The following is a 27752-nucleotide window of genomic DNA, read 5'->3' on the forward strand; positions in this document are numbered from 1 at the left end:
ATGCCGGCCGAGGAGATTGGAGCGGCGGCGGCGCGCGGCGGCAGATGGGTGTAGCGCTGGGCGCTCACGGCAGGACCTTCACCTCCTCCTCCTCCTCCCCCCGGGAGCTTTGACGGTACCTTCTCCTCCGTCCGGCTTGTCGCCGCCGCCGCCGCCGTATCCCCGCCGCCGCCGCCGCGGCGCCCCGACGTAGGGGAGAAGACGCAGCTGGGCCGCCGCCGTTAGAGGGGTCGCCGGCTGCCGCTCGCTCGGTCCGCCGTCGCCTCGGAGGTCGATCCTCACGCGGGGTCTCCGCTTCCTCCTCCCAACGCCGGCGCCCGCTCACCGCCGCGATGGGGCTCCTGGACTCGGAGCCGGGCAGCGTCCTGAACGTGGTGTCCACGGCGCTCAACGACACCGTGGAGTTCTACCGCTGGACCTTGTCCATCACAGGTAAAGCTCTCCATCCGCGCGCCTGGCTCCGCGGGAGACACCAGCCCCCGGCCTCGAACGCCCGGCCCGGCAGCGCCCCCGCCCCCTGCGGCTGTTGGGGTGCTGCGGATCCGAGGAGGTGCCGGGCGCGGAGACCGCGCTAGGGCACTGGTTAATCTGATCCGAACGTTAAGTCTTCCCCCTCCCCTCGACGCTTGCCCGGTTTTCCTCTGAGCTTCCACCATCTCTCGTCAGGTTCTCGGATGCAGGAGCTGGCATTTCAGATGGAGTCTGTGCTGCTGAGAGCTCGGCGCAGGCCCGCCCCACCCTGTGGCCCCACATCTTCCGAGCTCTGACAGTTCTCTTTTGCACAGGGATCATTTTTAACATTTAGCAATATTCCGTCGGTGAGATGGCTCCGGAGGGCGGAGGGCCCAGTGGTCGCTGTCCTTTTGCTTCTTTTGGCCTCCTGGTTGCTTTGACACACCTGCTAATATTTTCTTGTCTAGCTCGTCCATCTAGAATATAATTTGGAATAAAAAGTCAAAAGCCATTGTTCGGCTCCTTGAACCTTGGAGGAGGTTAGTTTCCAAGGCTTTTTCAACAACAGATAGGCTTGAAGTGATTGTCTGTGGTGGCTTTGCGCAGTGCAGTGCGGTCAGGGGGAGGGGGAAGGTTAAAACACCGGGAAAGAAGGAGAGAATCTTTAGGAAAGGGGGTCTCTACAGCAGCACCTAGAGGTGGTCCCAGAAGCCCACACGTATACAATTGTCTTAAATTGGCAAACTTTTCCCTTTCGGTGTTGCAGTTTGACAGGGATCGTTAGTTGGCTGAGCTAGGCAGCTTTTCTAAGGGGAAGAGTTGTGCTAATATGTTATTTTTATATTTTACCATTTATTTTCTTCACTTACTTCAGTTACTTTTGGGTTTAAAGCATTTACAAGTTTTTGAAATAAACAATTAAGCTAACGGGATTTTAGAAATGATCTTATGTTTTGCCGTTTCCAGTCTTTTTGCAGTATTGCCCTGCAGCCCAGCGGCGGCAGAGGTTAACATTACATGTTAAGACTGTGCCTCCCTTCCCAAGGAATGGAAATATATTCCTATAGTTTGGTGTTCGTTGTTAGAATCAATGGGACAGTGGTTACAGCATGAACACAGTACAATACATGGGATATATGTCGTGGAAAAAAACGTGTGCTGGAATTACTTATGTGTGAGACAAAATGATTCTTGGGCATTGATATGGCTTTAACTTCTTTAGCAAAGTGTATTCTTTTTCAGAAGATCTCAAGTTTGACACTGAGAAATAAGCTACTTATTTAGCTGTTGCACTTGCAAATGGTTAAAAAGCACTTTTTAATGGAGTCGTTCCTTTTTAAGTCTCTCTTCTATGTAGTGTACGCTGAGGTTATGCTGCTGTACCTACAAAAACTGGGAAAGATGTATCCTTCCCTTCGTCTCTGTGATTTTGGTTATTTAAACGTTGCATCAGGGTTTCCCACGACACAATTGTACAGAGCTGAACCTCAGGCAAGCTCTTTGTCAGATAATTGCACTTTGCCTACTTCAGAGTTCAGGCCTCGTCAAGGTCCTCAAATCTCCATATAACCAGCCACACCCAGGAGTTCTCATTCCTGTCTGTCTTCCCCTCCTACCTCAGAGCGTTCCCACCTCTGGCGTCGCAGAGCAATTGACAGCAAAGGTAGAATATGCCTTTCTGTGATGGTTAATTCCTTCCTAATGATGCTTGTATAAAAAAAGTCACAAATGAAACGGGAAGCTTTGTGCACTTGCCTCATGTGAAAGCTGTCCAGGAGCCTGTGAAGGGCAAATACTATAATATTGAGGGCCAAGCCGGAGTAGTGAGAGTAGCCACTAGAACGAAGTGACCTCTCACTAGAAGATCAGAGGGAAGGTATTCACCCATGCTCTGGCTATCCACTTACGAAACCTGAGACTGCTTCCTTGCTTTCTGTAATGAGCTACCTAGTGTAGGTAGATGGTATTTCTTAGCCAACTTAGAGGCTTAGTGGGTTCTACCTTGCTGCTGTGTAAGAGGGCTATTTCAGACTCAGGCAGAATAGGTCTGCCCCGTTTCCTTTCACCCTCTCACCACACACACCCCCCTTCTTCTGTGCTCTCCGGTCTTTGATTCATTCGCACTACTCTGATTCCAAGAGGATCTCCTTGCTATAGTTTCATGAAAATCTGGGTGAAGGAGTTTCAAAGTAGAAAAGTAGCTTATGAGATGAGGCTGAAGAAGAAGTTGATGAGTCAGAGGGGAAGATAAAAGTGGGCAGAGAGAAAGATGGTGTTGAGAAATAGCGATGAGTATGGTGAAAGAATGCAGATCATTCAGGGAGAGAAAGAAATGAGCAAGGCTCTGTGCCCTTGAGTGCTTTCATCCTCACACTGTAGTTGTGTGCTTCTTTGTTTCTGTTTTATCAGTTCATTAAATACTTCTCTCCACTGAGGTTTCTGCCTAAGTGTAAAGTTAAGTGTAAAGTTTTCTGCCTAACTCTTATCTACTTTGGACTTTCAGAACAGGAATAGTTACACATTTGTAGAGTACATTTGATGAGCCCAGAGATTTTTGCCCTAGGGCAGTTTCTGCAAAAATACCATTTTGCACTGTTATATCAAATGGTGGTATTTTAAAAATATTTATTTATTTATTTATTTATTTATTTATTTATTTATTTATTTATTGGCTGCATTGGGTCTTCATTGCTGCACACAGGCTTTCTCTAGTTGCGGTGAATGGGGGCTGGTGGCTTCTCTTGTTGCGGGTCATGGGCTCTAGGCGCACGGGCTTCAGTAGTTGCGGCATATGGGCTCAGTAGTTGTGGCTCACGGGCTCTAGAGTGCAGGCTTAGTAGTTGTGGCACACAGGCTTAGTTGCTCCGCGGCTTGTGGGATCTTCCCGGACCAGGGCTCGAACCCATGTCCCCTGCATTGGCAGGCAGATTCTTAACCACTGCAGCACCAGGGAAGTCCCCAAAATGGTGGTATTTAATAAAACACGTCCAAAGCAATGTATAAAAATTGGGCTTGGGCTTCCCTGGTGGTGCAGTGGTTGAGAGTCCGCCTGCCGATGCAGGGGACACGGGTTCGTGCCCCGGTCCGGGAAGATCCCACATGCCACGGAGCAGCTAGGCCCGTGAGCCATGGCCGCTGAGCCTGCGCGTCCGGAGCCTGTGCTCCGCAACGGGAGAGGCCACAACAGTGAGAGGCCCGCGTACCGCAAAAAAAAAAAAAAAAAAATTGGGCTTTTCAGAGACACATATCTAGCAAATACAGAATATGTCCCATAGTGTATAAACACAGAAAGTATTACTTTTACTACATCATTAACACTTTATACATTGGAGTCAAAACTTTGAAAGAGCTGTACTTTTAGAAAAACAGCAAAAATAAATTTTCCCTTCTCTATATTATATTTTTAGATATTTTGAACAAGCAAGTGAGTCTTGGTTTATCATATATAGGAAAGTATGGACTGGTATAGGACATTTTTATACCCGTTGGTGGCATGAGAGTAGGTACTCTGATGCCATTGTGTTTTTTTCACTTTATGCGCACATTAAAATGATTAGGACTGGGGTCCTCATCTAATCAAGAAGAATTGTATGTAAAATTTGAAAACCAATGAGTCTTAATATCCCCAACTTATAAATACCCATTTGTACCTGAATTGTACCTTATATTTTCTGTTGCATTTATTATTTTAATAAATACTTATTAGTACCATTTTGTGTAACTGACATTAAAATAGAAACATCCTAGAAAGTTAGTAGCCAGCATGCCCATAATAAGGCCAGATGTCTCTTGAGCTACCATATTTCTTTTTGATCATGTTTTTTTTATTATTTTAAACTTTTTATTTTATGTTGGAGTATAGTTGATTACCAACGTTGTGATAGTTTCAGCTGTACAGCAAAGTGATTCAGTTATACATATACATGTATTTATTCTTTTTCCAATTATTTTCCCATTTACGTTGTTACATAACACTGAGCAGAGTTCCCTGTGCTATACAGTAGGTCTTTGTTGGTTATCTATTTTAAATATAGCACTATGTACATTGACCACATGTTTTTCTTTTTTTTTTTTTTTTTTTTTTTTTGCGGTACGCGGGCCTCTCACTGTTGTGGCCTCTCCCGTTGTGGAGCACTGGCTCCGGATGCGCAGGCTCAGCGGCCATGGCTCACGGGCCCAGCCGCTCTGCGGCATGTGGGATCTTCCCGGACCGGGGCACGAACCCGCGTCCCCTGCATCGGCAGGTGGACTCTCAACCACTGCGCCACCAGGGAAGCCCCAACCACATGTTTTTAAACAGCCACTGTTCTTGGAGTATGTTTGTACATGCATGTGTGTTTGGTGGGGGACTTTGACGCTGCTCTCTGTTCACAAATATGGCACCCTATACTTGGGTGAAAAATGAGTGTCTACTTGGGAGTTGAAGTTAGAGCGTGAAAGGCCCGTCTAGCTGGCCTTGCCCTCACTTTGGACGGGCAGAAGGGAGAAGGGGATGAGTGGTTCAGGAGGAGGGAGGCCTCCTGTGGGATGATGATGAAATTCAGAAGCTAGGCTTGTATAATCTTTCCTTCTTACCTCATCACCTGCCACGTGCAGGCACAGTTCTGGGCTCCGGGGAGAGAATGAGGGCACTCGGTCACTGCCCCGTGCAGCGTACGGCCATTCCACCTTCCTTGGCATCATGGCCTGAAGGCAGTGTGATCGGAGTCAGAGTCAGGCCTAGCTGGGGCCGAGGGAAGGTCAGGAGATCGCTTCTCTACCCTCCTCATCTCCACTTCTACTTGCACCGCAGTCTTGAGTCATGAGAGGAATGTACAGACTCTGCCTTTAGAGTATTTTAGCTGTTTCACCATGTGAAGTTGATGTGGATACTGTTGGGAAGAGTATTTGAAAGGTCGACTAAGGAATGGGGTGTCAAAACTAAAAACCCATGGAAACTGGGAATGAGTTTGAGGGCCAGTGAGTCAGCCTGGCGTGCTGAAACTGGGGGCCCGTGGGAGGGGATGTTTAACTCAGCTCAGATAGGTAGGGTCTGTCCCACAGATTGCTGGGCCCCAGAGGAGCTTGGGTCTTTAATATCGTCTATTATAGTTACGTTGCGTTTGTTATTTGTCACAGTTAATGTAGAGTTTTTTATCTACGTTATTATCTAAAACAGTTTTTTTGTTTGGCCTAGCCTGGAAACTCACTTACCATTTTCAATGTTTCTTTGAGAAAAGACATTCTGAGTTCTAGGCAGTTAATTAAAGCCAAATATGTGGAACGTCTCCATCTTCTAATGTGGGATCTCCCCTCGGCGGCATTTTCAATGAGGTCCTGGTCTTATCTTTCTTTCATAACCTCCCTGAAGCCTCTAGGAGGTCCATTTTAGGGTTGTTTGTTTGTTTGTTTGATTCTTGTTACTTTTTCCCTCACCAGCGGTTTTTGGTGGCAGACTCCTGGATTCTAATGTCTGATGCTCTTGTCCATTCCCCAGCAGCATGTAGCATAGCATCCAATCACAGATGGAATTCCAGGAGGGGAAAACAGAGCAAATTCTAAAACTGGTGTCAGGACACAGTTTTATACAGTTAGATTCTTTGGCTTAGGGAAACAAGGTTTTAAGAATTATGTAGATAGTTATATCAGACAGTGCTTTTGTGATCTTAAGCGCCACAAAGAAGTTGGTCATCCTTTTAAAATTTGATGTTTTATTTTTTTTTGGTCCTATGATAATGTCATTAGTGAATGATTTAATATTATTAACATAAGTATTATTTTACATTTATTGAGTCACTTATTATTTTGAATTAGACATATATTAGCACATACAGAAGAGTTGGGTAACAGAATCATCTGTCTTTTCTCATGCTACATGGCTCTTTTTTCTTTTTCATTATCAGGACGTTTTTCAATTAAGGTGCTGTTGTTTTATTTTCCCTTAGAATGAGAATGTGTTAGAATATATATTTAAAAAATCGGGCTTCCCTGGTGGCGCAGTGGTTGAGAGTCCGCCTGCCGATGCAGGGGACACGGGTTCGTGCCCCGGTCCGGGAAGATCCCACATGCCGCGGAGCGGCTGGGCCCGTGAGCCATGGCCGCTGAGCCTGTGCGTCCGGAGCCTGTGCTCCGCAGCGGGAGAGGCCACAGCAGTGAGAGGCCCGCGTACCGCAAAAAAAAAAGAAAAAAAAATCATATGGGTTTTGACTTTTAGAAAAGAGAAGGGAGGAAGAAATACATGGCCTTTTAAAACCAGTTTCCAGCTCTCCTTTCTAACTTGGTCAGTCAGCAGTTCCCTGCCCACAGATGTGCAGCTCTAGCCAACTTGTATAACTCACCCGTGAGTAAAACGTGTGCACGTCTGCCTTGACGTCCCTTATCACACCGCCCTTGCCTTTACTGCCCTTTCCCCTGGCTCCTGCCACACGTGCCCTTCACCAAGACCCTCCCGGCTCAGTCTCCCTCCCACACAGAGCCTTTCTCGGTCGTGGTACCCAGAGCAGCTCATTGCTGCATCTGGTCCCATCATCCTAAACAATTGCTCATGTACATCCTTGTGCTGTTCCTTCTGGGACTCTGTTGTCTTGTACTGTTTTAACCTTCATTATTATTTATCTTTTCAATTTGTATTTTTCTCCCCAACACTAGGAAGTGCCCATTCATTTGTTGATTTGATACAACCCTCTTAATCCAGTATAATTTCAAATAGTGATATATTCTGGTTGCTAAATACTAGTAAGGTTTTGGACTACACTAAATTACAGAGAGTCTTAAAAATGATCTTTACCCTTTTTAAAGGTAGTCATCAATTCAACTGATGTTGACTAAATTTAATGAAGGAATCAAACCATTAAATCACTTAGCACGAAATACTTTCAGGAGATATAAAATCAGATGTAATTCTTCCTCTCTCTTCGTGGTCTGTGCAGAAGCCTTGTGATGTGTGTGGGAGTGAGGAGGGCAGCGTGGTGTAGGGAATGGAAGGGGTCCTGGACTGGTGTTCAGATGACCGAGGCTTCAGTCCCAGATCTGCCACTAATTAGCCGTGAGAGTTTGGAGCTGCCCCTTTGCTTTTCCAACTCAACTTTTTTCATCTCTTAATTGAGTTGAATTAGGTAATCTCTGAGGTCTCATCCGGCTCTTAAATTCTGGATACAGATGGAACTTTAAAAAATTCTTCAAATAGGTAAAGCAATTTCAAACAAACATATATTGATAAGTAATTGAAAAACCTAATTCTGTGCAACAATGCCAATCTTTTCCAACAAGACTGTTACTAGTGCTGCCCAAGTAGTGAAAATAACAGATTCATATTTAGTCCTTTTCACTTTCTCTTATCTGCTCCATAGGAAATAGTTAAAGGAATAGAAAAACAAAGGGATACAGATATTTAAACACCTGTTTTGACATAGCACTGTGCTTGTTGCTATAATTCTGTACCCGTTTAATGATCTACATGTTCCTTGAACAACCCAGAGTTAACTGTTTTGTCAAAAATAATAACAGTAACATTAGAGAATAAGTTTATTATTCTACAGGTGGTTTCATGGTCTTGGGCATGGTCAAGGGCAAATTATTACATTTTTACATGGTCTTGGGCAAATTATTCCTGATTCTTTGGGGCTCATATTTCTACCTGTACAATTAGAAGGTTTGAGACTACATGTTCTCTTAAGGCCATTTTATTGAATCCTTATAATAGCTCCTAAAACAATGGCTTAGATAGTCTAAACTTAATCTTTATATTTTTTTTTCTATAGCACATAAAAATTACTGATGGTAATTTTTCTTTAGTTTGGTTTAACTCTTCTCTTGGGGCAGAGGAGGATTTAGTGGTTTGATTATTGTCAGTAATCATGGCAATGCTGACACGTACTGAGCTCTTATTCTGTGTCAGACACTATACACGCAGCGTCTGATTCCTCCCGACAACCTTGTCATCACGTAAGGCCAGAGAGACTAGGTAACTTCCTGAGGCTTATTCAGCTGCTGAATGAGGAAGCTGGGGTTGTCAGGCTGCTAGTCTGACTTGAATGCCCATATCCGGAACCTAGGGAACTCCTCTAGGTCAGGAAGAAAAGGCCTGGAAGACATCGAAGGGCTTGACTCTTAGCAGGAGGGGCTCAGATGATCCCTGACGTAGGACACACCTGCGTGGAGGCGTGGGTGCAGAGGGAGCGGGATGCAGCGGAAGGAAGGACTCTGCGGTGTCCACGTGTGCTGGAAACTCTCCCGTTTAACCATCGCCCATCAGCCCTGTGAGATGGTTATTATTTCCTCATTAAAAGGAAGAGGGGAGGGCTTCCCTGGTGGCGCAGTGGTTGAGAGTCTGCCTGCCGATGCAGGGGACACGGGTTCGTGCCCCGGTCCGGGAAGATCCCACGTGCCGCGGAGCGGCTGGGCCCGTGAGCCATGGCCGCTGAGCTTGCGCGTCCGGAGCCTGTGCTCCACAACGGGAGAGGCCACAACAGTGAGAGGCCCGCGTACCGCAAAAAGAAAAAAAAAAAAAAAAGAGGGGAGAACAGTTGACTCTCCATCCATAGCATCTGTCACCCACCCCATGGCTTTCAAACCACCTTACTCTCTTGGCCCTCACAACATCATTTTCTCTTTTTCTTCCTCTCTGGTTGCTTCGCAGCCACGGATCCCACTCTTCCCTTAAGTGTCCCCCAGGGTTCAATCTTTGTTCCTTTTATTCTCTCATTCTATGCGCTTCTTCCCTTGTGACCTGAACTTCTGCTGGGGTTCTCACTGCCCGTGACTCCCCTGTGCGTCTGCAGCCCCGGCAGTCATCTGCAGCTCCAGAACCTACTGGATGCCTCCACTTAGGTGTCCCATGAGTGCTTCAAACACAAACTGTTTAAAAATGTACCTGATCGGACTTCCCTGGTGGCGCAGTGGTTAAGAATCCACCTGCCGATGCAGGGGACACGGGTTCGAGCCCTGGTCTGGGAAGATCCCACATGCCGCGGAGCAACTAAACCCATGCGCCGCAACTACTGAGCCTGCGCTCTAGAGCCCGCGAGCCACAAGTACTGAGCCCACATGCCACAACTAATGAAGCCCGCACGCCTAGAGCCCATGCTCCGCAACAAGAGAAGCCACTGCAATGAGAAATGAGAAGTCCGTGCACCGCAATGAAGAGTAGCCCCCGCTCGCCGCAACTAGAGAAAAGCCCGCGCGCAGCAACGAAGACCCAGTGCAGCCCAAAATAAATAAATTAATTAATTTTAAAAAAATGCACCTTATCATCTCCTTCCAGATCTGCTCTTCTTCCTTTATGCTCTGTCCTGGATCCATGACTTTACCATGTGTGCCACCAGGGAAGTCAGAAATCTGGGGGTAATCCTGAACTTTTCTTTCACTCTCACCTCTCATGTGCATGTCAGCCACCACGTCTGTAGATTGTGCCCCTGTGACTTTCATATCTGCCTATCTTTTCCATCACCAGTGCAGCCCCCGAATCCAGGTTTTCCTCATTTCTTGCATTATAGTGGTCTCCAAGGCTGGCTGCCCATCAGCATCACCAGGGGAACTCTGAGGTTGTGGTGCTGTCCGCCCCCCCCCAACACACACACACAGATGTTGATTCAGTAGATACTGGGGTGGAGCCTAGGAATCTATATATATATATATATATATATTTTTTTTTTTTTTTTTTTTTTTTTTTTTGCTGTACATGGGCCTCTCACTGTTGCGGCCTCTTCCATTGCGGAGCACAGACTCCGGATGCACAGGCCCAGCGGCCATGGCTCACGGGCCCAGCCGCTCCGCGGCACGCGGGATCCTCCCAGACCGGGGCACGAACCCGCGTCCCCTGCACCGGCAGGCGAACTCTCAACCACTGCGCCACCAGGGAAGCCCAGGAATCTATATTTTTAACAAGCAGATGATCCTTCTGTGGGCAGCCTAGCAACAGACAGATACCTGAGAACCACGGATCCAGCTGGTTTCCCTGCCTTTCCCCTTCAGTCCATCTCCCACCGCCTCCGTCATGATCTGCTAAAAGCCGGACGTGGTCTCCTGTTTCTAACCAATGAAGCATCTCCCCAGGATCTATAGGATAAGCTCCAGCGTCTTCAGCATAGTTTGTGAGACTCTCCCGGGTCTGATCTGACCTGTAAGTCTCTGGTCATTTCCTGCCGTCGTTCCTTGTATACATGCTCTACCGCAGGCCTGCTTAGTTTACAAAATAAGTGCTTCATCGCTTGATTTGGGGCTCTTTATACGTATGGTTCTCTCTGCAAGAAAGCCTTCCACCCTCCCTGTCTGCTTGGCAAGTCCCTCGTCTTTTCTTCAAGGAACAGTTCAGATGTCAGCTCTGGAAGTGGCCCTCGTCGCCTCTCTCCTGTCCTGCCACTGTCCTCAGACTGGCCTCTGACATTGCTGTCATCGTCCTGCAAAGCAATTGATTTTTCATGTCTGTCTCCTCTAATAGCTGGCAAATTCTGAGCGGTCAGGGGCCAAATAACCTGTTGCAAATCACTTAGCTCAAAAGGGATGGAGCGTCTGACTTGAAAAGCTGTTCTATATACCATGCTAGATGATTTTAAGATATAAATCAGGTAAAGAATAAAAGACTATTGGTGGAGGGTGTTCAAGGGAAGCCCCACTTCAGATGGACCATTTTTCCTCCCATTTTAAAAATAAAGGTATAATTTATACATGATAAAATGAACTCTTTCCGAGGATCAGTTTGTGAGTTCTGACAAACGCATACAGTTGTGTAACCATTCCGTGACCTTTTAACATGGATAAAATTGTGTGATTGCTGACCAGGCTAATGTTTGTAAATAAATCAGTCCCACTCGGCATGAGCTTTATGAGACAGTCACAATGTTCTAAAAGGAAACTATTTACTGAGAAAGAAGTTAACTCTTAAGGGTCTGGAAGGTTAAGGTAATGTGTCTTATTAGTAATTCTTATTATTGAAATAAAGTTTCTTGCTCCTAAACTTGATTTGCTATAATATTTAGCTTTAGGTTTGCTTAACTTTAGAACTCAGAGAGGGACCTCATTACCAAGGGAGACAACTTTTCTACTTACAGAAAAAGAGACCTCATGGTTAGAAATTTTCTGAATTTAGGTGTAATTTATTTCCCTAAAGCTCTTCTCACTGGTTCTCTGGCAATAGAGCATAAATCTGATATCTCTTTAGTATGTGATGAGGCCTCCTTTTTTTCAGGCTAGACATCCTTGGTCCTTCCCCAGCATTTAGTGTCATGTCTTCCAAAGCATCACGATCCTCGACCAGGTCTGCCAGATGCACCACCCGTGAAAGCGTGAGCCTTGGTTTGTTTATCTCTTGTCCTTCTTTCTGCTAAGGGGACTTTTGTAGGTCCCTCATGTTTTCTTTCTCCTGAAGGAACATGATTGATAGGCACAATTCTACTTGAAAATTTTCTTTAAACCTATAACTTAGGAAGAAATTGATGGGAGCATTTCTCCCTTAGAATGAGTGGGCATGGTGACTGAGTGGTCCTGGAGGAGCTGTTGGGCCGCAGGAGGCTTTTGCTCCACCTTCTCCAGCAGGTCTCTTGGCCTCTCTGCATCTCATTTTTGAGATAAAGGGATCATTTCTAAATCTAAAATTCTACACATCTAATTTAGATCAAGGCTTCCATGAAACATGAAAGGCTTAAAATTGTTAATAAATAGGCTCAAAAATAAGAGCAAAATCATCAAGATACAAAGGCATAGACCTGTTGATAAACATATTAATAATATAAAATATAGAAAGAAGACAGTTTGGCAAACAGATCGACTGGAGTCCAATTTATATTTCTACCATAGTGATTCCCCCACACCCCCACCAAAAAGAAGAGCTTTTCAAAGAGAGAATTCCCAAGAGTGTTATGTGAAACCCATTTGAATCTCGGTATTCCTTGATGACAGAATTTGACTTCAGTGGTGGGGGGAGGGATAGGGTTTCAACAGAAGTTTTCTTTTTTTTTTTTTCCTAATAAATTCATGGTATGGAATCCCACCCATAACTGTGTAGGATTAGGGTATTGACAGTGTACCAGAAATATATCTTCTTTTACTCTAATATGCGTAATCTACATTTGGATTCAGTGTAACTCAAATGAATAGAGGATTTAATTTACTTTCAAAAGGTTATTAAAAAAATTAAACACTAAACTCAGGAGGAGAGGTCAGACTTATGGTTACCAGAGGTGGAAGGTGATGGGACGGGGCGTTGGAGGAAGGTGGTCAAAAGGTATAGACTTCTGGTTATGAGATAAGCACTAGGGGCTCGGTGTACGACGTGAGGACTATAGCTCACACCACCACGTGGTATATAGGAAAGTTGTTAGAGTAAATCCAAGAGTTCTCATCACAAGGAGGAAAAATGTTTTCCTTTTTTTCTTCTTTCTTTTCTTTTTATTTTCTCTATATGAGAAGATGGATGTTAGCTGAACCTTGTGGTCATGATGTCACAGTCTATGTAAATCAAACCATCATGCTATACGCCTTAAGCTTAAACAGTGATCTATGTCAACTGTTTCTCAATAAAACTGGAAAAAAGCCAAAAGAAAAAAGCAAGCAAGTGCACACATCTTTCTTAGAAGAAAGGCAACATATAAAAAATGTCATTTACACATTTGTGTTAATGAAAAGCTGGATAATTCATTATTTTATATAAAAGTTCATTATTAATATAAAATAGGTAAAGCTTCGGTACTCGTGGTTTCTCTTTACTGTCCTAATCTGCCATCACTTGTTTTTGGTCCAAGACCTGGGGGACTGTTTAGTAAAATGGTGAATTTTCATACCATCGTTTGATACTACTGTGACCTACTCAGTCCTTCTTTTTCGTGGAAAAGGGAACATGTAAAAGAAGTGTAGGCTATCTTGTCAGATAGAAATAGTAATGCACACAAATTCAGAAAGACACAGATAACTGCAAAGACATGGAGAAATTTCATGCAAATGTTAGCACAGAGTGGAAGTTGCTATTGTACTGTGATTCACGTTGCTGACAATGACTACAACTTCTGTGATAATCATTGGGGGTGGAATTTTTGAGAGCCCTCTGACCCTTGTGAACTGGAGGGCTGATGTGAGATGGATATGGTGTGAAATGTCTCCTTTTATAGGCTGGACATAGGGCTCTGTTAAGTGGTTGTCAAGTGAAGGCATGGCTTGCATTGTTGGGTGTTGTGTTTTTTCCCTGGAGAAAGCAACGTAGTAAAGACGTTGAGCCCCGTGGAGCACACGTGCTCTCAGGACTGGGAGGAGGTGGTGTTGACTGACTTCAGGTTAAAGCTGTGAGCTGACATGGAGGAGGTTTCGGAAGAGCTGTGGGAAAGGGCTGCTGGGCTCTGAAGAAACCTCGACTATCAGACTGTACTGTTGGGGTTCACTGAAGGGATAGACACTAAAGGACTAATATGAAAAGAAATGATCTCCTCATTTATTCATCAAATGAATGTTCAGGCGCCTCAGCAGGCCTGGTAATACAAGAGCGAGATGCCCAGCCCCTGCCTTGAGGGAGATGGAAGTTTAAGGAAGTTTACAGGACCGTGTGATGCCCTGTAAGGGAACACACGTGCGGGGACTCTGGCCGTGAGAAGTGGGTGCCCTGGCCAGCGGAAACTGCCCATTTTCTTGATCCAGTTTTCCTTACCTTCAATTCCATTCTTCCTCCTAATTGTTATTTTAAAAAGTAACCATTTTCAAAAGTTTTTTTTAAAAAAATCCCAAGGGATCCCCTAGTTTTCTGATACTCAAGGACGGTCCATGACGCTCTTGGAGTAGTCAGTTGGCACTTCCTAGAAAATGCAGAATCTTCCTAAAAATGGGCTGTACCCTGAGCTGCTGAGTCAGAACCTGCATTGTAACTGTGCCGCCAGGTAATTCTTCTCCTCATTAAAGTTGGAGAAGCACTAATCTAGTTCCCCTTCATCTCTCCATCAGGAGATGAGGGCCGATTATGCCCTTAAGGTCCTACCCACAGCCGCAGAGCCGGCACTGAAACTCAGCCCGACTGTTTACTGATGGAGCCTCCTGTGCCTTCTCGGATACGTCTGCTGCTCCTTATCTGCTTCCCCCCACCTCTTTACCCTTCTCTGGGCCTCTGTCAGTGCTTCATCTTATCAGACCTTCAGCTTCTTACTCGTGTCTCTTTAAATACCTCTGTTGAGTGAGTTACTCATACTGTGCATCTGAAAGAAGGAGCTTATTTATTTATTCTTGATTTAGGGGAAAGTTTGGCCCCATTTCTCTAGTTTTTTCCTGCTTGCTGCTCAGAACTGCCTTTGAAGTCAAGAGGAATTCTGTGTGTATAAGAGTAAGACAGGGCTTCCCTGGTGGCGTAGTGGTTGAGAGTCCGCCTGCCGATGCAGGGGACACGGGTTCGTGCCCCGGTCCGGGAAGATCCCACATGCCGCGGAGCGGCTGGGCCCGTGAGCCATGGCCGCTGAGCCTGCGCGTCCGGAGCCTGTGCTCCGCAACGGAAGAGGCCACAACAGTGAGAGGCCTGCGTACCGCAAAAAAAAAAAGAGTAAGACATAATCTGTGGTGTCAGAAATTAGAGTCTCCTTACAGGTGAATTTATCTTCCTGTCTTTGTTACATAGATTCTCTCATAACAGAGTCCTTTTGCTCTTTGTATCCATGGGAAAAGCAGCATCTGCCCTCTCTCTAGTTTGTGGATGGGGGTGGAGACCCTGGCAGCTCCTTTCCTAGTGACCTGAAGTACAGCCAAGCTTTAGGATTTAGGGGGTTTGTATTAGTTTTTTTTTTTCTATAATATAGAAAAATAATGATCTAAGTCGATGAATACCCCATGTTTTAGGTTGGCTTTTGGCATATAAAGATATGGTCACAGAAGAATAATATGACGACAGTAAAGAAAAGGGAACAATCACTGTTAAGACCATAGTGGCACAGTGCCTTCAACAAAACTCAGCCCCCCATCTTTTAAGTCACTCCCTCCTTGTAAGAGGATTACTGTCTCTCCTGTCTTTTAAGTACTTTAGTTTATTTTTAATTTAGAATATGTTTTGATTTGAATGACAGAACCATAATTTCCATGGATAGATAGAGAGTAGGCCTCCTCTGTAAACGATAAAGTAAAATCAGTTTTTCTGGGTTTTTTGTTGTTGTTGTTGTTTTCGTATGTGTTTTTTTTCAAGTCACTATCCCACCCTTCTAACAACTCTTATTTTATAGAAACCATGGTTATTGTGTCACGCCCCAACTTCGGAAGCTATGTGATTAAATATTTTTGTATTTGTGTTTCATGTCTTGTATCTTATTTTCTGTTGACAGCATATAGAAACAGACTAATTTATTTTTAGGTAAAGTATTTTGAAAGACAGTTAACTTACCCAGAGCTATTTTGCATATATAGTTTTAGTAAAAGTGACAGTTTAAATAGGGGGACATTGTAATGAGCAATTAAGTTAAATTCATTTAGGCTAGGTTTTACAAACTGGCTGAAAGATAAATTTTTTTTTTTACTTTTAAAAAAATATATTATTTTCCTCAAAATAGAACATAGAAGTGTTTTGCATTACCAAGAATAAGCTAGACATTAGATTCACAACCTTTAAAATGCTGTTTAGCTTTTAGAAATATAAAAATTAACTTCAGTGTCCTTTTGTAATGTAAATTTTTGTCAACCTCATATTTCATCATCATGCTTCTCTTAGAAATGTTTTATTTGCGGCAAAATTCTATTATAAATTTGATGCAGGTTTGCATATTTGAATTTTAAAACAGTTGATTCATTTTAAATGAAATAATATGTTACATTATATATATATATATATACACACACACACACACACACACACACACATATGTAAGGTAAATGATTTATAGCTTTAGAGAAAAGTACTTAAGTTGGTTATATTCATGGGAAAAAAGGTAGACTCATGTTCTCAAGGAAAAAGAAAAATGTCTTGAATATGTGGTTGCTTTTTAAATGTTATAGAAATGTAATGATCTCTAACTTAATCCTCAACTTAATACACATATAACTCTTGTCTTCAGTATCCAGAAATATTCTGGGAACGGCTTCCATGCTCCAGACCTCTTCATTTTGCTAAGTTTTTCCTGCTTTTGGCATAGGATGGAGCAGCTTCCAAACTGTGCTAATAAATTTCAGATGTTTAATATGAAAGTCAGGTTTCTCCTTAAAGTATTTATTTTCTGTCTATGAAACCTTTGATTAACTTTTCCTCCCAAGCCTCTTCTGAATTTTCAATGAGCTTTGTTTCTTCTCTCTGTTCTCGAGGTTCTCTGTAAAACATATAACGTGTGCCTTATGTAATGAAACTTCATTTTCAAAAGGTACTCCCAGGAATTGGTCTTGTTTCTTTGGTTTTTACGTCATGTATTTTTGTTGGGCCTCTAAGAATCTGTGTTTGGTCAAATTAGGAAAACTAAGTTGAAACATTATGCTTCCTAATAAGTCCATTTTATAGAACATTTATTGTATAAGGAATTTTATGTTCTCTCTGTAGATAAACGTGTGGAAAATTGGCCTCTGATGCAGTCCCCATTGCCTACGCTTTGTATAAGTACCCTTTACCTCCTGTTCGTGTGGCTGGGTCCAAAATGGATGAAGGACCGAGAACCTTTCCAGATGCGTTTAGCGCTCATTATCTATAATTTCGGGATGGTTTTGCTTAACCTTTTTATCTTCAGAGAGGTAGGTTTACTAAAGTTCACTTTATAATTCCCCAGGTCTATTGCAAGTTAAAAAAGGAGAATGTGTAGAACTATCATTGTAATGTTGTGCCCTAAGATAAGTGTTAGCTACTCTAAGAGTAAATTTTATGTTATTGACAGTTTTCATTTTCGCGGTACGCGGGCCTCTCACTGTTGTGGCCTCTCCCATTGCGGAGCACAGGCTCTGGACGCGCAGACCAAGCAGCCATGGCTCACGGGCCCAGCCGCGGATGTGGGATCCTCCCGGACCAGGGCACGAACCCGTGTCCCCTGCATCGGCAGGCGGACTCTCAATCACTGTGCCACCAGGGAAGCCCAGACAGTTTTCATTTTTGGATAACAAAAATATGAAACATATATAAAGTGTAAGATAGTTGTTTAAAGTGGGATTTTGAAGCAGACAGACTGGATTCTAAAATAACCCTTACTAGCTTTTCTGACACTGGAAGTTATTTAACTTTTTTGAGATTCATTTTCCCCATCTGTAAGATGGGCATAATACCTAACTTTTAGGGTATCAGAGATAAGTGAGATAAGTTTTACATAGTGTTTGGAACATATTAAGCACTCAGTAAATAGTTGTAGCTATATGTTTATAATTCTTATTCAGCAGTTTCAGGTTTGGTAACTGATGAAAATATGCAGATGTAAAATACCGATCTCAGGTTTAAATCCTATTACATAGTGTAATTGTATTTTATGTTGGAACTGAAGTGAGTTAACTGTTACACAGCTGTTGCTGCTAACCACTGTCCACCTTTCTGGGCAGCAGCAAATCCTCCATGGCATTTTGAAAGAAAATCCTAAAGGCTGGGTTGGCACAGCCATTTCTTAAGTTGTAAGAGTGAAAGGAATTTGTTTTCCAAGAGACTCCTCATTAGCGTTCTGTATGAACCCAGGGTACTGGACTGGTGATGCTAGGAAGAAGAACAGCATGCTCAGGCTTCCCTGGTGGCACAGTGGTGGAGAGTCCGCCTGCCGATGCAGGGGACGCACGTTCGTGCCCTGGTCCGGGAAGATCCCACATGCCGCGGAGTGGCTGGGCCTGTGAGCCATGGCTGCTGAGCCTGGGCATCCAGAGCCTGTGCTCCGCAACGGTAGAGGCCACACAGTGAGAGGCCCGCCTACCGCCAAAAAAAAAAAAAAAAGAAGAACAGCATGCTCCTTTTAAAAAACCTTTCTTTAATTGACAACTTAGCCTACAGAAGCTCAACTTCATAAAAAACTTTAACTTGTTTGGATACTTTACCCAATTTGTTAGATGCAACCCACTCTGGTTCAAGACTAGAAATCCATTCAACTTTTGCTGCATGGTGAATCACAATTTCTCTTAATATTATGAGGTAGATAGTCTCTGTCTCAGTCCAAATGTCACATGTCATTTTAAATTTAGATTTCAATTTTAAAATAAATTGACAGTAAATTTTAGAAATTCCAACATATTAAATGTTTAATGCATTGAAAAATTTTAAGACAGTATTGCTTTAAAAAATATTTTGGAAGTTTGCATATTGTAGGTAGTGCTTATAAATGCTGTATCTACTAAAACTTTACTCCAAATATTACTCCCTTTTTCCAGTTATTCATGGGATCATATAATGCAGGATACAGCTATATTTGCCAGAGTGTGGATTATTCAGATAACGTTCACGAAGTCAGGGTAAGTACCTTAAAAACACTGTTAATCAGTAGAAGTCGGTTTAATATCATAGTCCCTAGTCTGTGAAAAACATTCTTCAGTAGAGTGTAAAAGTGTACTGGATTGTTTCGAGTCCATAAAGCTATGCTTTTTTTTAAAAGTACATAACTGAAAATCTGTTTTCATCCCTCCAGTATCTTCTCTCATTTGGTGATGTGAGTGAAGGTGTGTTGGATTACTAAAACGCAGTACTCAAAAAAATAAAAAAAGAATTTCCTGTTTAGTATAAAGATGATATTTTAGATTTTTGGTTTTTTTGGGCAAGAATAGAAACTCTAAGAAAGTTGAATTCATTTGTTAAGTCTGAGGAAAACGAACGTCTTATAAACTATGTAATGTTTAGTAAATTAAGCATAGCACTACTTGTATAGGTATAAACTCAGTTTTTATCGTATTTGCAGAAAAGTAGACTAGTAATATAATGTTATCATATTTTACTTTGCAGTCACCTACATCAGTAAAATTACCATTTTACTCAAGTCGAAGAAACAGTAAATTATCTTATTTTGTTAACTATTTATTGAACTCCTCTTGCGTACTATGGTTCATATTAAACATTACATATACATAAAACATATTTATATAGCATATATATCATATGTTATATGTATATGTGTGTTTTATGTTACATGTAATATATGTATTAATATAATTTGTAATAGCTGCCCTTGGAAAAAAGTAGCTCTTTAGCATCGGGGTTGGACAATATAAATAGCAGTATTCATCAAGACCCAGCACCAGATTGCTTTAATGCAGTTATTATTTTATGTCTCTGTCTTCATTTCCCTATTAGGAGATATAACGTGCCGATGAATGAAAAATCACCCCTTTTGGTTGTCATGTTGGTTTTATTCATTGAACAAATGTGTATTGAACATCTGCTGTACGCAGATAGTGTGAGGGGCCCTGGGGACCCAGGTGGAAAGGCAGATAGGATCCCTGCCTTTGTGGAGCTGACATTCTAGCAAAGGTGGGAGAGGCAGACACTAGTCATGTAAACAAATGGTTAACAAGAACCTAAGACCCGTGATGCAACTGAGAGAGAATGAGAGGAGCCCCTTTATATAGATTTGTTGGCTATGGTAACCCTGCTAGAGAGCCGTCTCCCTGGGTGGAGCGCTGACTCTGGTCTTGCTCAGGTCAGGGGAAGGAAAGGGAAAAGCGCTGGACTTGCTTTCTCTGAGGAGTGAACTTAGGTAAACCCCTTGGACGAAACAACATGCTAACATTTTGGGGATAAAGTTTTAAAAATACCACTCTGGTCATTGTGAGCCTACCATCCTGGCATGCATAAACGGTCAGTTCTTTAAAAATGGAGCTATTGTGAGAACTGAAATCAAGTAGGAGAAAGAACCAGAGTGGCAGCCGATTGCATTTGAAAATTTCCTGGCTCTCTCCTCCTCTCTAATATGAGATGTGGCAGAATAAGTGTTTTACCCAAAGACTCATTTTTGTATCCATTGTTAGGTAGCCAAGAAGGATCTCTTCACTTTGATGTAGCTATTCAGTTTACAAACTAAAGAGAAGGATTATTTATTACTATTCATGAGTTGTGGCTAATTCAGAGGCCCAGATGGGGGGAGAAATAAGACATTATCTCTTCCCTTCTAGATAACGTTTGCTGCACCAAAATGTTATACTTTAAAGTACTAACATAATAGTGAATATTAAATATAGTGTTGCTGTGGGAAATCCCCTATTTCAAGCCTATTTTGAAACAACTTTCTCATTTTCAACAATATTATTACTCAAGCAAATTCAGTAAATAATTCTCAGTTTGTAAATACAATACTATTTTTTCTTTGGCTTTTCTCTTTCTTCCTTGCCTACACTTTAAAATTGTAATTTTGTTTTTCAAAAGCAAAAAGCCAAACCCAGACAAATAAAAACCCATGGCATCCAACAGGTGCAGGTATAAAATGAGGAAGGTCTCTATCAGCTCTGAAACGCCTAAGCCTGGCTGTGAGTGAATCTGCCAAACCCCTGACACACAGAGGTGTATGAACAGGTTTCAGTTATGTACCGCTGCCTTTGGTATTTGTACATAGGATACATGTCATAGAAAATACTTGACATAAAAAAGATGAATTTAGGTTACTATTTTAGTAGGATTCTTGGAAAATATTTTAAAACATATATACAGAGGTCACCTCTCACTGGATCCTTGGATCTTTAATCTCAGCCTGTAATGTAATCTTGCTGCACCATCTGGTGTCTTAATTAGAGCCCAGGAAAAGAAAAGACTTATTTATGTAAGCAGGATTATATTTATGACCTAAGAAATTTTGTTGTGTGTGTTTGTTTGTTGCAATTTATCATTTTAAAGATTTTACTGCCTAATAAAAACTACTGTGATTAAGTATTTTGTTGCATATGTTAAAGTGAGAGAGAGAGAAACAAGACACTCACAGAGCCCAGTTGATACCCAAGCACACTTGCAAGAATCTCTGAGGTATGATATAGGCTAGGCATGAACAAGTGAAATGCCTTTACAAAGTAAATATCTCCGTTTCTCTACCATGTTGAAAATCATAGCAATGTGAAAGTGTTTACAGCTCTGCATTCAGCAGTTGGGTACCGGTGACATCCAGCTATGGAACAGACTGAAAATTTTCTCTGAATTGTTGGCACTGTGTAGATACAGATTTGGGCTCTTTCTTTCCCATTATTTTCCCTGTGAATAGATGCCTAGGTTTCACACCCACTTAGACAAAAATGATTCTATGCCTCCTACGTTTTGTGCAGTGAAGATTGTTCAGGACTTAGAATGTGTAGAAAACCATGTGATAGTGTCATTCTGGTGTTTGTAAAATGCTTTTTTTTTTCCCTTTCTTTCTACAGATAGCTGCTGCTCTGTGGTGGTACTTTATTTCTAAGGGAATTGAGTATTTGGACACAGTGTTTTTTATCCTGAGGAAGAAAAACAACCAAGTCTCCTTCCTTCACGTATATCATCACTGTACAATGTTTACATTGTGGTGGATTGGAATTAAGTGGGTCGCAGGGGGACAGGGTGAGCATTTTCAGAAACATATCCCCAGGTAGTAAATTATGTAAATATGGAAGACGGAAAGTACTGAGAATTTGACTTGGTCTATAATTTAATTTTCTTTTTCATGGTTAATTATTTCTGTGTTAATTTCACTTTAAAGAAATTTGAAGAAAGTAAAGCTTTAGCTTTTTATCTGTGACTACTTTCACCACTAAAGATTTACCCCAGAGATAAGCATAAATGAATCCCAAACATAGCAAGTTATATTTTGATAGGGAGCAGTTCTAGTGGTTCTAATCCAGAGGATACCAAGATACAGCTTCTCAATCTGAAGGCTTTGTCTCTTATCCAAGCCCAAAGCCCACTCCTGCTCCCAGATAGGCCCACATGCACCTGTTGGTTCTTACTCAAAGGAAATTGTGTGTAGCCTTCTTAGTGTTGAAGAGAATCTGAATTCACAGTTTGGCCAAGATCTGCCTCCAGCTTTCAGATGCCTGTACATTGGAGATGAGTCACATCATTGAGCTGTAAACAGACCATTCCTCTGATGGGGACCCAGGGTACAAGTCAGTAGTATATAATAGTACAGTTCACCTTGCTACCTTCCACTTAAAACTATTTAGAAAACTAAGAAATAAGTACTATTTTGGTACTATTTTGTTGTAGCTATGTATATCAGCACATGTAAAGGCAATAATGAAACATTTACAAATCTGCTTAAACAATTATATGTACCATGACTTTTTTTCCCCAAGAGTAATAGAATGCAAAGTAATGCTGGCAATAGTTCTGTACTGGGGCCTACTTAAGCCACTGGAGTACCCTCATTTGAAAACTTGCCACTTTGAAAGTCCTTTGCATTTGAAGGACACCCTTTTTTATTTATATGGTAGAAGCCTGAGTCTAAACTTTAAAAATACTTGGCATGATCTGAAGAGAAGGCTTTTCCATTAGAACTATTTTACAACTTTTATTCCTCATCTGTACTTAAGATTAAATGTTGGAAAATAATGTAGATTCATTTATTTTATGTCCAAATGGTTTATCACCTACTACAGGTTTCTGTATCTTATAATTACCTCTGTTTTTCTAAAGCATTTTTCGGAGCCCAGATGAATTCCTTCATCCATGTGATTATGTACTCATACTACGGGTTAACTGCCTTTGGCCCATGGATTCAGAAGTATCTTTGGTGGAAACGATACCTGACCATGCTGCAGCTGGTGAGTTAAGTGCTTCTAAAGTTTTTTCTGGTGAAACCCTGAGAATGTTTGAATCTAATTAATTGTAAAGTGCTGAGTCATTTTCGGCAATTTTCTGTTACCAAGTCGACTTTCTCTGTGCTCCAGCTATAGGAGTTGAGGCTGTTTGGTTCTGAACTACCTGTTCATAGACCTAGTGGTCGTGGCCACTCATTTTTTAAATGTCCTTAAAAGACCAGACTCAGCTCTTGTCTAAGAGAAATATCCTTTAAACATATCTGTGAAATGGATGAGTAAAGACCTAAGCACACCACAAAGTACACAGACTCCTTTATGATTAGAAACATAATCGAACTTCTTTCTTAGACTTTTTTTTTCACTTAAAATGTAACTACCGCCTCTCTTCATCCTACCCTTACATAAATTTTCTGTTGTCTATTCCATTGTTCCATCCTTGTGAACAGATCCCATACGTTTAGAATATGAAAGTTGTGGGAAAGGCACAGAGCCAAGGAAGGGGTGGGGAAAAGGCAGGGACAAAGGGGGGCTTCCCTGGCGGTGCAGCAGTTAAGACTCCACGCTTCCACCCCAGGGGACGTGAGTTCCATCCCTGGTTGGGGAACTAAGATCCTGCATGCCTCGTGGCACGGCCAAAAAATTAAAAATTAATTAAATTAAATTTTAAAAAAGGAAGGGACCAAGGACCAGAGAACTCTTAATTCCCCGACACACAGTCCTTAGAGAGCAGAGCTCGGTATTCTCAAGTGCTAGTCTTCAGAGCAGGCAGTTCTCAGCATCGACCCCCAATAGGACTTCTTGTAGCATCTGGGTGCATCAGTGCCACCTTCCAAGCTAAGCACTAGCCCAGTAACCAAACTGGAAATCCAAAACCAACCTGGTAGCTATTCTTAAACCTTGGAATTCATTATAATTTGCTTTAATCATAGCGTGTACACAGTTTTATCAGTGGAATCACATTTGGAAACATTATTCATCTCTGCTTTAAGTTTCTAAACAATAGGCTAACCAAACAGGAAGAACAACCTTTGGGAAATGCTGGGTGTGCAGGACTCATCTGTAAGTAAAATGCTATAGGAAGCTTCCTCCAGTTTTTGTGTAAGCCGTTTATATACTTCGTGTAATTCATTTCTCTTAGTAATTATTAGATGGTCCCAAGAAAATGAGGAGGTGACAAAACTCATGTGAACTCTCCATCTCTGCTTTGCTGGAGCTCACACCTGACTGTCCTCTAGCGATGCCACCCCTCACACTCACTCTTCTTCCGTGAGGCACGTCCTAAAAACCATTGTGAAATCAAAAGTTCTTAAAATCTGGATTTTGCCATGGAAAACTTTTAAAGTTTTTTAGTCTGATAGAAATTTGGGGCTTACATGGGATAAATTTCAAAACTAATATTTAATATAGTAATTAATATTGATAATGCCGTCCTTTAAAGAGAAACCACAGTTGCCCTTTCTAAACAGGATGTTAATTTCGTGAAGGGTAGTGTATTTCCAAGCGAGAAGTTCCCACAAAAGTTAATCGTGTGTGTTAATCTTGTAAAAAGCTAACCCTTGTTAGTACCATGGAATTCATAACTCTTATGTTGAGAACCATTCACTCTTTTTACACTTATTCTCAAATATCTACAAAATTTTACCAAAAACTCTTAGTCTTTAAAGGCTTGTGTTCCTTCAAATGCATATTTACCTGTCTGCTGTTCTGTAAGAAACAAGTAATGAACTATTTTGATAAGCTCATTTTTAGAAGTATATGTACCGGCTTGCTGACAACTTTGTGGAAAGAAATCAGTCTAAAATATGGGAGGAAAACAAAAATTGAAGAGCCTATATTACCGTTACTTTACTCTCTTGGCCATTGATATGCCCTCTCATTAGGTAAAATTATTCAACATTATCCAAAAAATAATTCCTTGAACCCAGACACCAGGCCAGGGGCTGGGGAATCATGGAGACCAACGCAGAGCCTCGCCCTCGGTTGTACACGAGTGGAGAGGTGGACAGTCCAGAAGTCAGCAGATGCAAAAGACATAATTCCTATGAAACGAAAAAACCCACACAAAGCAAAACCCTTCGGTTAAAGGGATGGAGGTACCCTCTGGGTGGAGGTACTTGAGTCTTACCAGGAAGCACTAGCTGAGGACATGTCATTTGAGCAGCAGCCTGAGTGAGGAGGAATCAGAGAACTCTTAAGCCTTGGACCGTGGGGCGACAGCGTGGGCCTGGCTTAGCCACACAGAAGATGCTGAGGCCGTGACGAGCTGTCTGCTGCCCACAGTAAACGTACCTGCGCTGTTTTGTTTTTCAGGTTCAGTTCCACGTGACCATTGGGCACACAGCGCTGTCCCTTTACACCAATTGCCCGTTCCCCAGGTGGATGCACTGGGCTCTCATCGCCTATGCAGTCAGCTTCATCTGTCTCTTCCTTAACTTCTATGTTCGGACATACAAAGAGCCTAAAGAAGCAAAAACTGGAAAAACAGCTGCGAATGGTATTTCCGCCAACGGTGTGAACAAATCAGAAAACCACCTAGTGGTAGAAAATGGAAACAGGCGGAAAAACGGAAAGGCAAAAGGAGAGTAAAGTGAACTGGGCCTTACCTGGTGTCGACAGCAAGGAAGCTCCCACTTCACATAAGATTTCAGGGAAACCAGAAGTAAATGAGGGTTCGGGGATGGGGAGAAAAAGACAAACGTGCTCTATGTATTAGTAACCTTTAGATTGAGTCAAGTGTTAAATACAACACCCAGATGTTTTATTTATGAAGTTTTTATTTTAAACATTTTTTTATTAGCCTTGATGTTGTCAGACCAAAGCAATCATCACGTGACTTTGGAGGCCCCTCCCCCTGGTCATATTCGTGTGTACAATGTATGAGAGTTTTCATGTCTCTTCATTCTTCAGACTGATAATCACAGAAACATGGTCTTTATGCCTTTTTTTTTTTGGCTAAATTGCTACTTACCTACTGATGAAAATCAGTTACCTTCCATCTTCTGGTCCCAAACTGGAAATGCAGGTACTTTAAAACGTGCACATTTGAATTCATTTGCTGACTGGAGTGGTCAAATCTCTCCACCTCTAGTCTGAAGATACCCTTTTGGTTGGAATTAAATTTTAAAAATCTGATGGTCTCTGTAGACTCTTAGAGGCTTGATGATGATGGTGTTGGTGAAAATAAGAATTACAGTAAAATCCTGCCCAGCGACTCAAAGGTCACCATGACCTGCAGCACAAATCACTGTGGGAAACAGTTTTTGTGATGAAAAGGCAGCCTTTCAATACTCCTGTTACTACCAGATATATATTATAAACAGTAAGATTATTGTCTGGTTGGAACATGAAACAACTCATGTGTCTATTAGTAACATCATAAAGTAGTTACATTTATGTGCTGTTAGAAGGGAGTATGTTGATTTTTATCAGGCTTTCCTTGTTTTGATTTGTGGCTGTTACCGATTTTTCATATGTGGAAATATACCTACCTCTTCTGTTGGAAAGAACATTTAAAATTAAATAAATTTTAATTAAAAAATCAAGGAGTCCTCTAATGTAGATTTTAATATTAACTTTCAAATTCACTAACACCGTTTTGTGTTTTTTTTACAAGTAGTGTCCAGCAGGCTTTTCTGTGAAACTACCCTTCTCTTTTAACGTGTTTAATTTTGGAGTGATATTTTTCTTGTGACCAAGTTGCAAGATCTTATTTGTAACTAGATATGAAGTGTAAACCCATTTTGGTGCAATATTCTTGACTCCTTGGTGCTAAAGATCATTAAATTCAGTGCTTGATTGTTACAAAGTGTTCATTGCTAAGACATAAAATGAACACAAAAGTGAGAGTAGCCAGAATCAGAAAATTAAATTTGCTATTTACAAATGAAGTGTTTCATGTAATATAAAAAAGACAACTGGAAATTCACTAGGAAAGAACTTGCACCCTGTCTTATTACATAGGTTAAATTGCTAGTGGGTATTGCACAGGGATCATTCGAGAAAATGTGACCAAAAAAAAAAAAAGGCATGAATATTTCTAAGTATAAGTATCTTTAACATGTCAAAACTGCATGTGCAGGATGTAATGCTGTTTGTGCAGAGTATTTCAGAATATTTTGTAAACCAGAAAATATTTATTGTGCATTAAAATTACACTCTTTCCCCCCAAGGCATGCAGACATGAGAATTACAGAAAATTTGCAACGCATATAATAGTTTGGTCTAAGAGGATTCAACACTTTTGTTTTTGCTGCTCAGTGTGTAATGACTAGAGATTTGTAAATCTTTGTGAACATTCTGTACTGGTTCCCCGGAGCTATTCATTTCCCTGCTACCTGATTTCAGCACAATAAATATACTACTGCTGTGGGAAAAATGATTTTTTTTTGGTTAATCAGTTTATTATAATGTAAATTAGCTGCTAGATATTTATTTATTTGATTCAGTTGTTAATATTTCTAAATTCTTCCCTGCTGCCCATTTCTAATGAAGAAAAGAAATGAAACTAGAACTTGGGTATCAATAATTTCTGGTAAAAAGCTTCTTTCTTTATGGTAGCATATTTTTACTTTAAAACTGAGTTGTCTTTGGAAGAACTTTTGGATCCAGACATAAAACATATCATTTTCTTCTGAATTCTTACATTTGTCACTTCAAATGTAAGCTTTTTTTTTTAACTTTTTATTTTACATCGGAGTAGAGTTGATTAACGAGGTGTTACTTTCAGG

General features: G+C 41.7%; 1 protein-coding gene across 1 annotated transcript; it reads left to right on the forward strand.

The window, feature by feature from the left end:
- Window positions 1-27752, forward strand: ELOVL4 (ELOVL fatty acid elongase 4). The gene is made up of 6 exons (XM_081250967.1): window positions 1-432; window positions 16907-17094; window positions 18694-18774; window positions 21655-21826; window positions 22901-23028; window positions 25336-27752. The coding sequence occupies exons 1-6, from the start codon at window positions 333-335 to the stop codon at window positions 25609-25611; spliced, it is 945 nt and encodes a 314-aa protein (XP_081107093.1). The 5' UTR covers window positions 1-332; the 3' UTR covers window positions 25612-27752.

The sequence above is a fragment of the Mesoplodon bidens genome (genome assembly GCF_964165515.1).
Source record: "Mesoplodon bidens genome assembly, chromosome: 12".
NCBI classification, from domain to species: Eukaryota; Metazoa; Chordata; class Mammalia; order Artiodactyla; family Ziphiidae; genus Mesoplodon; species Mesoplodon bidens.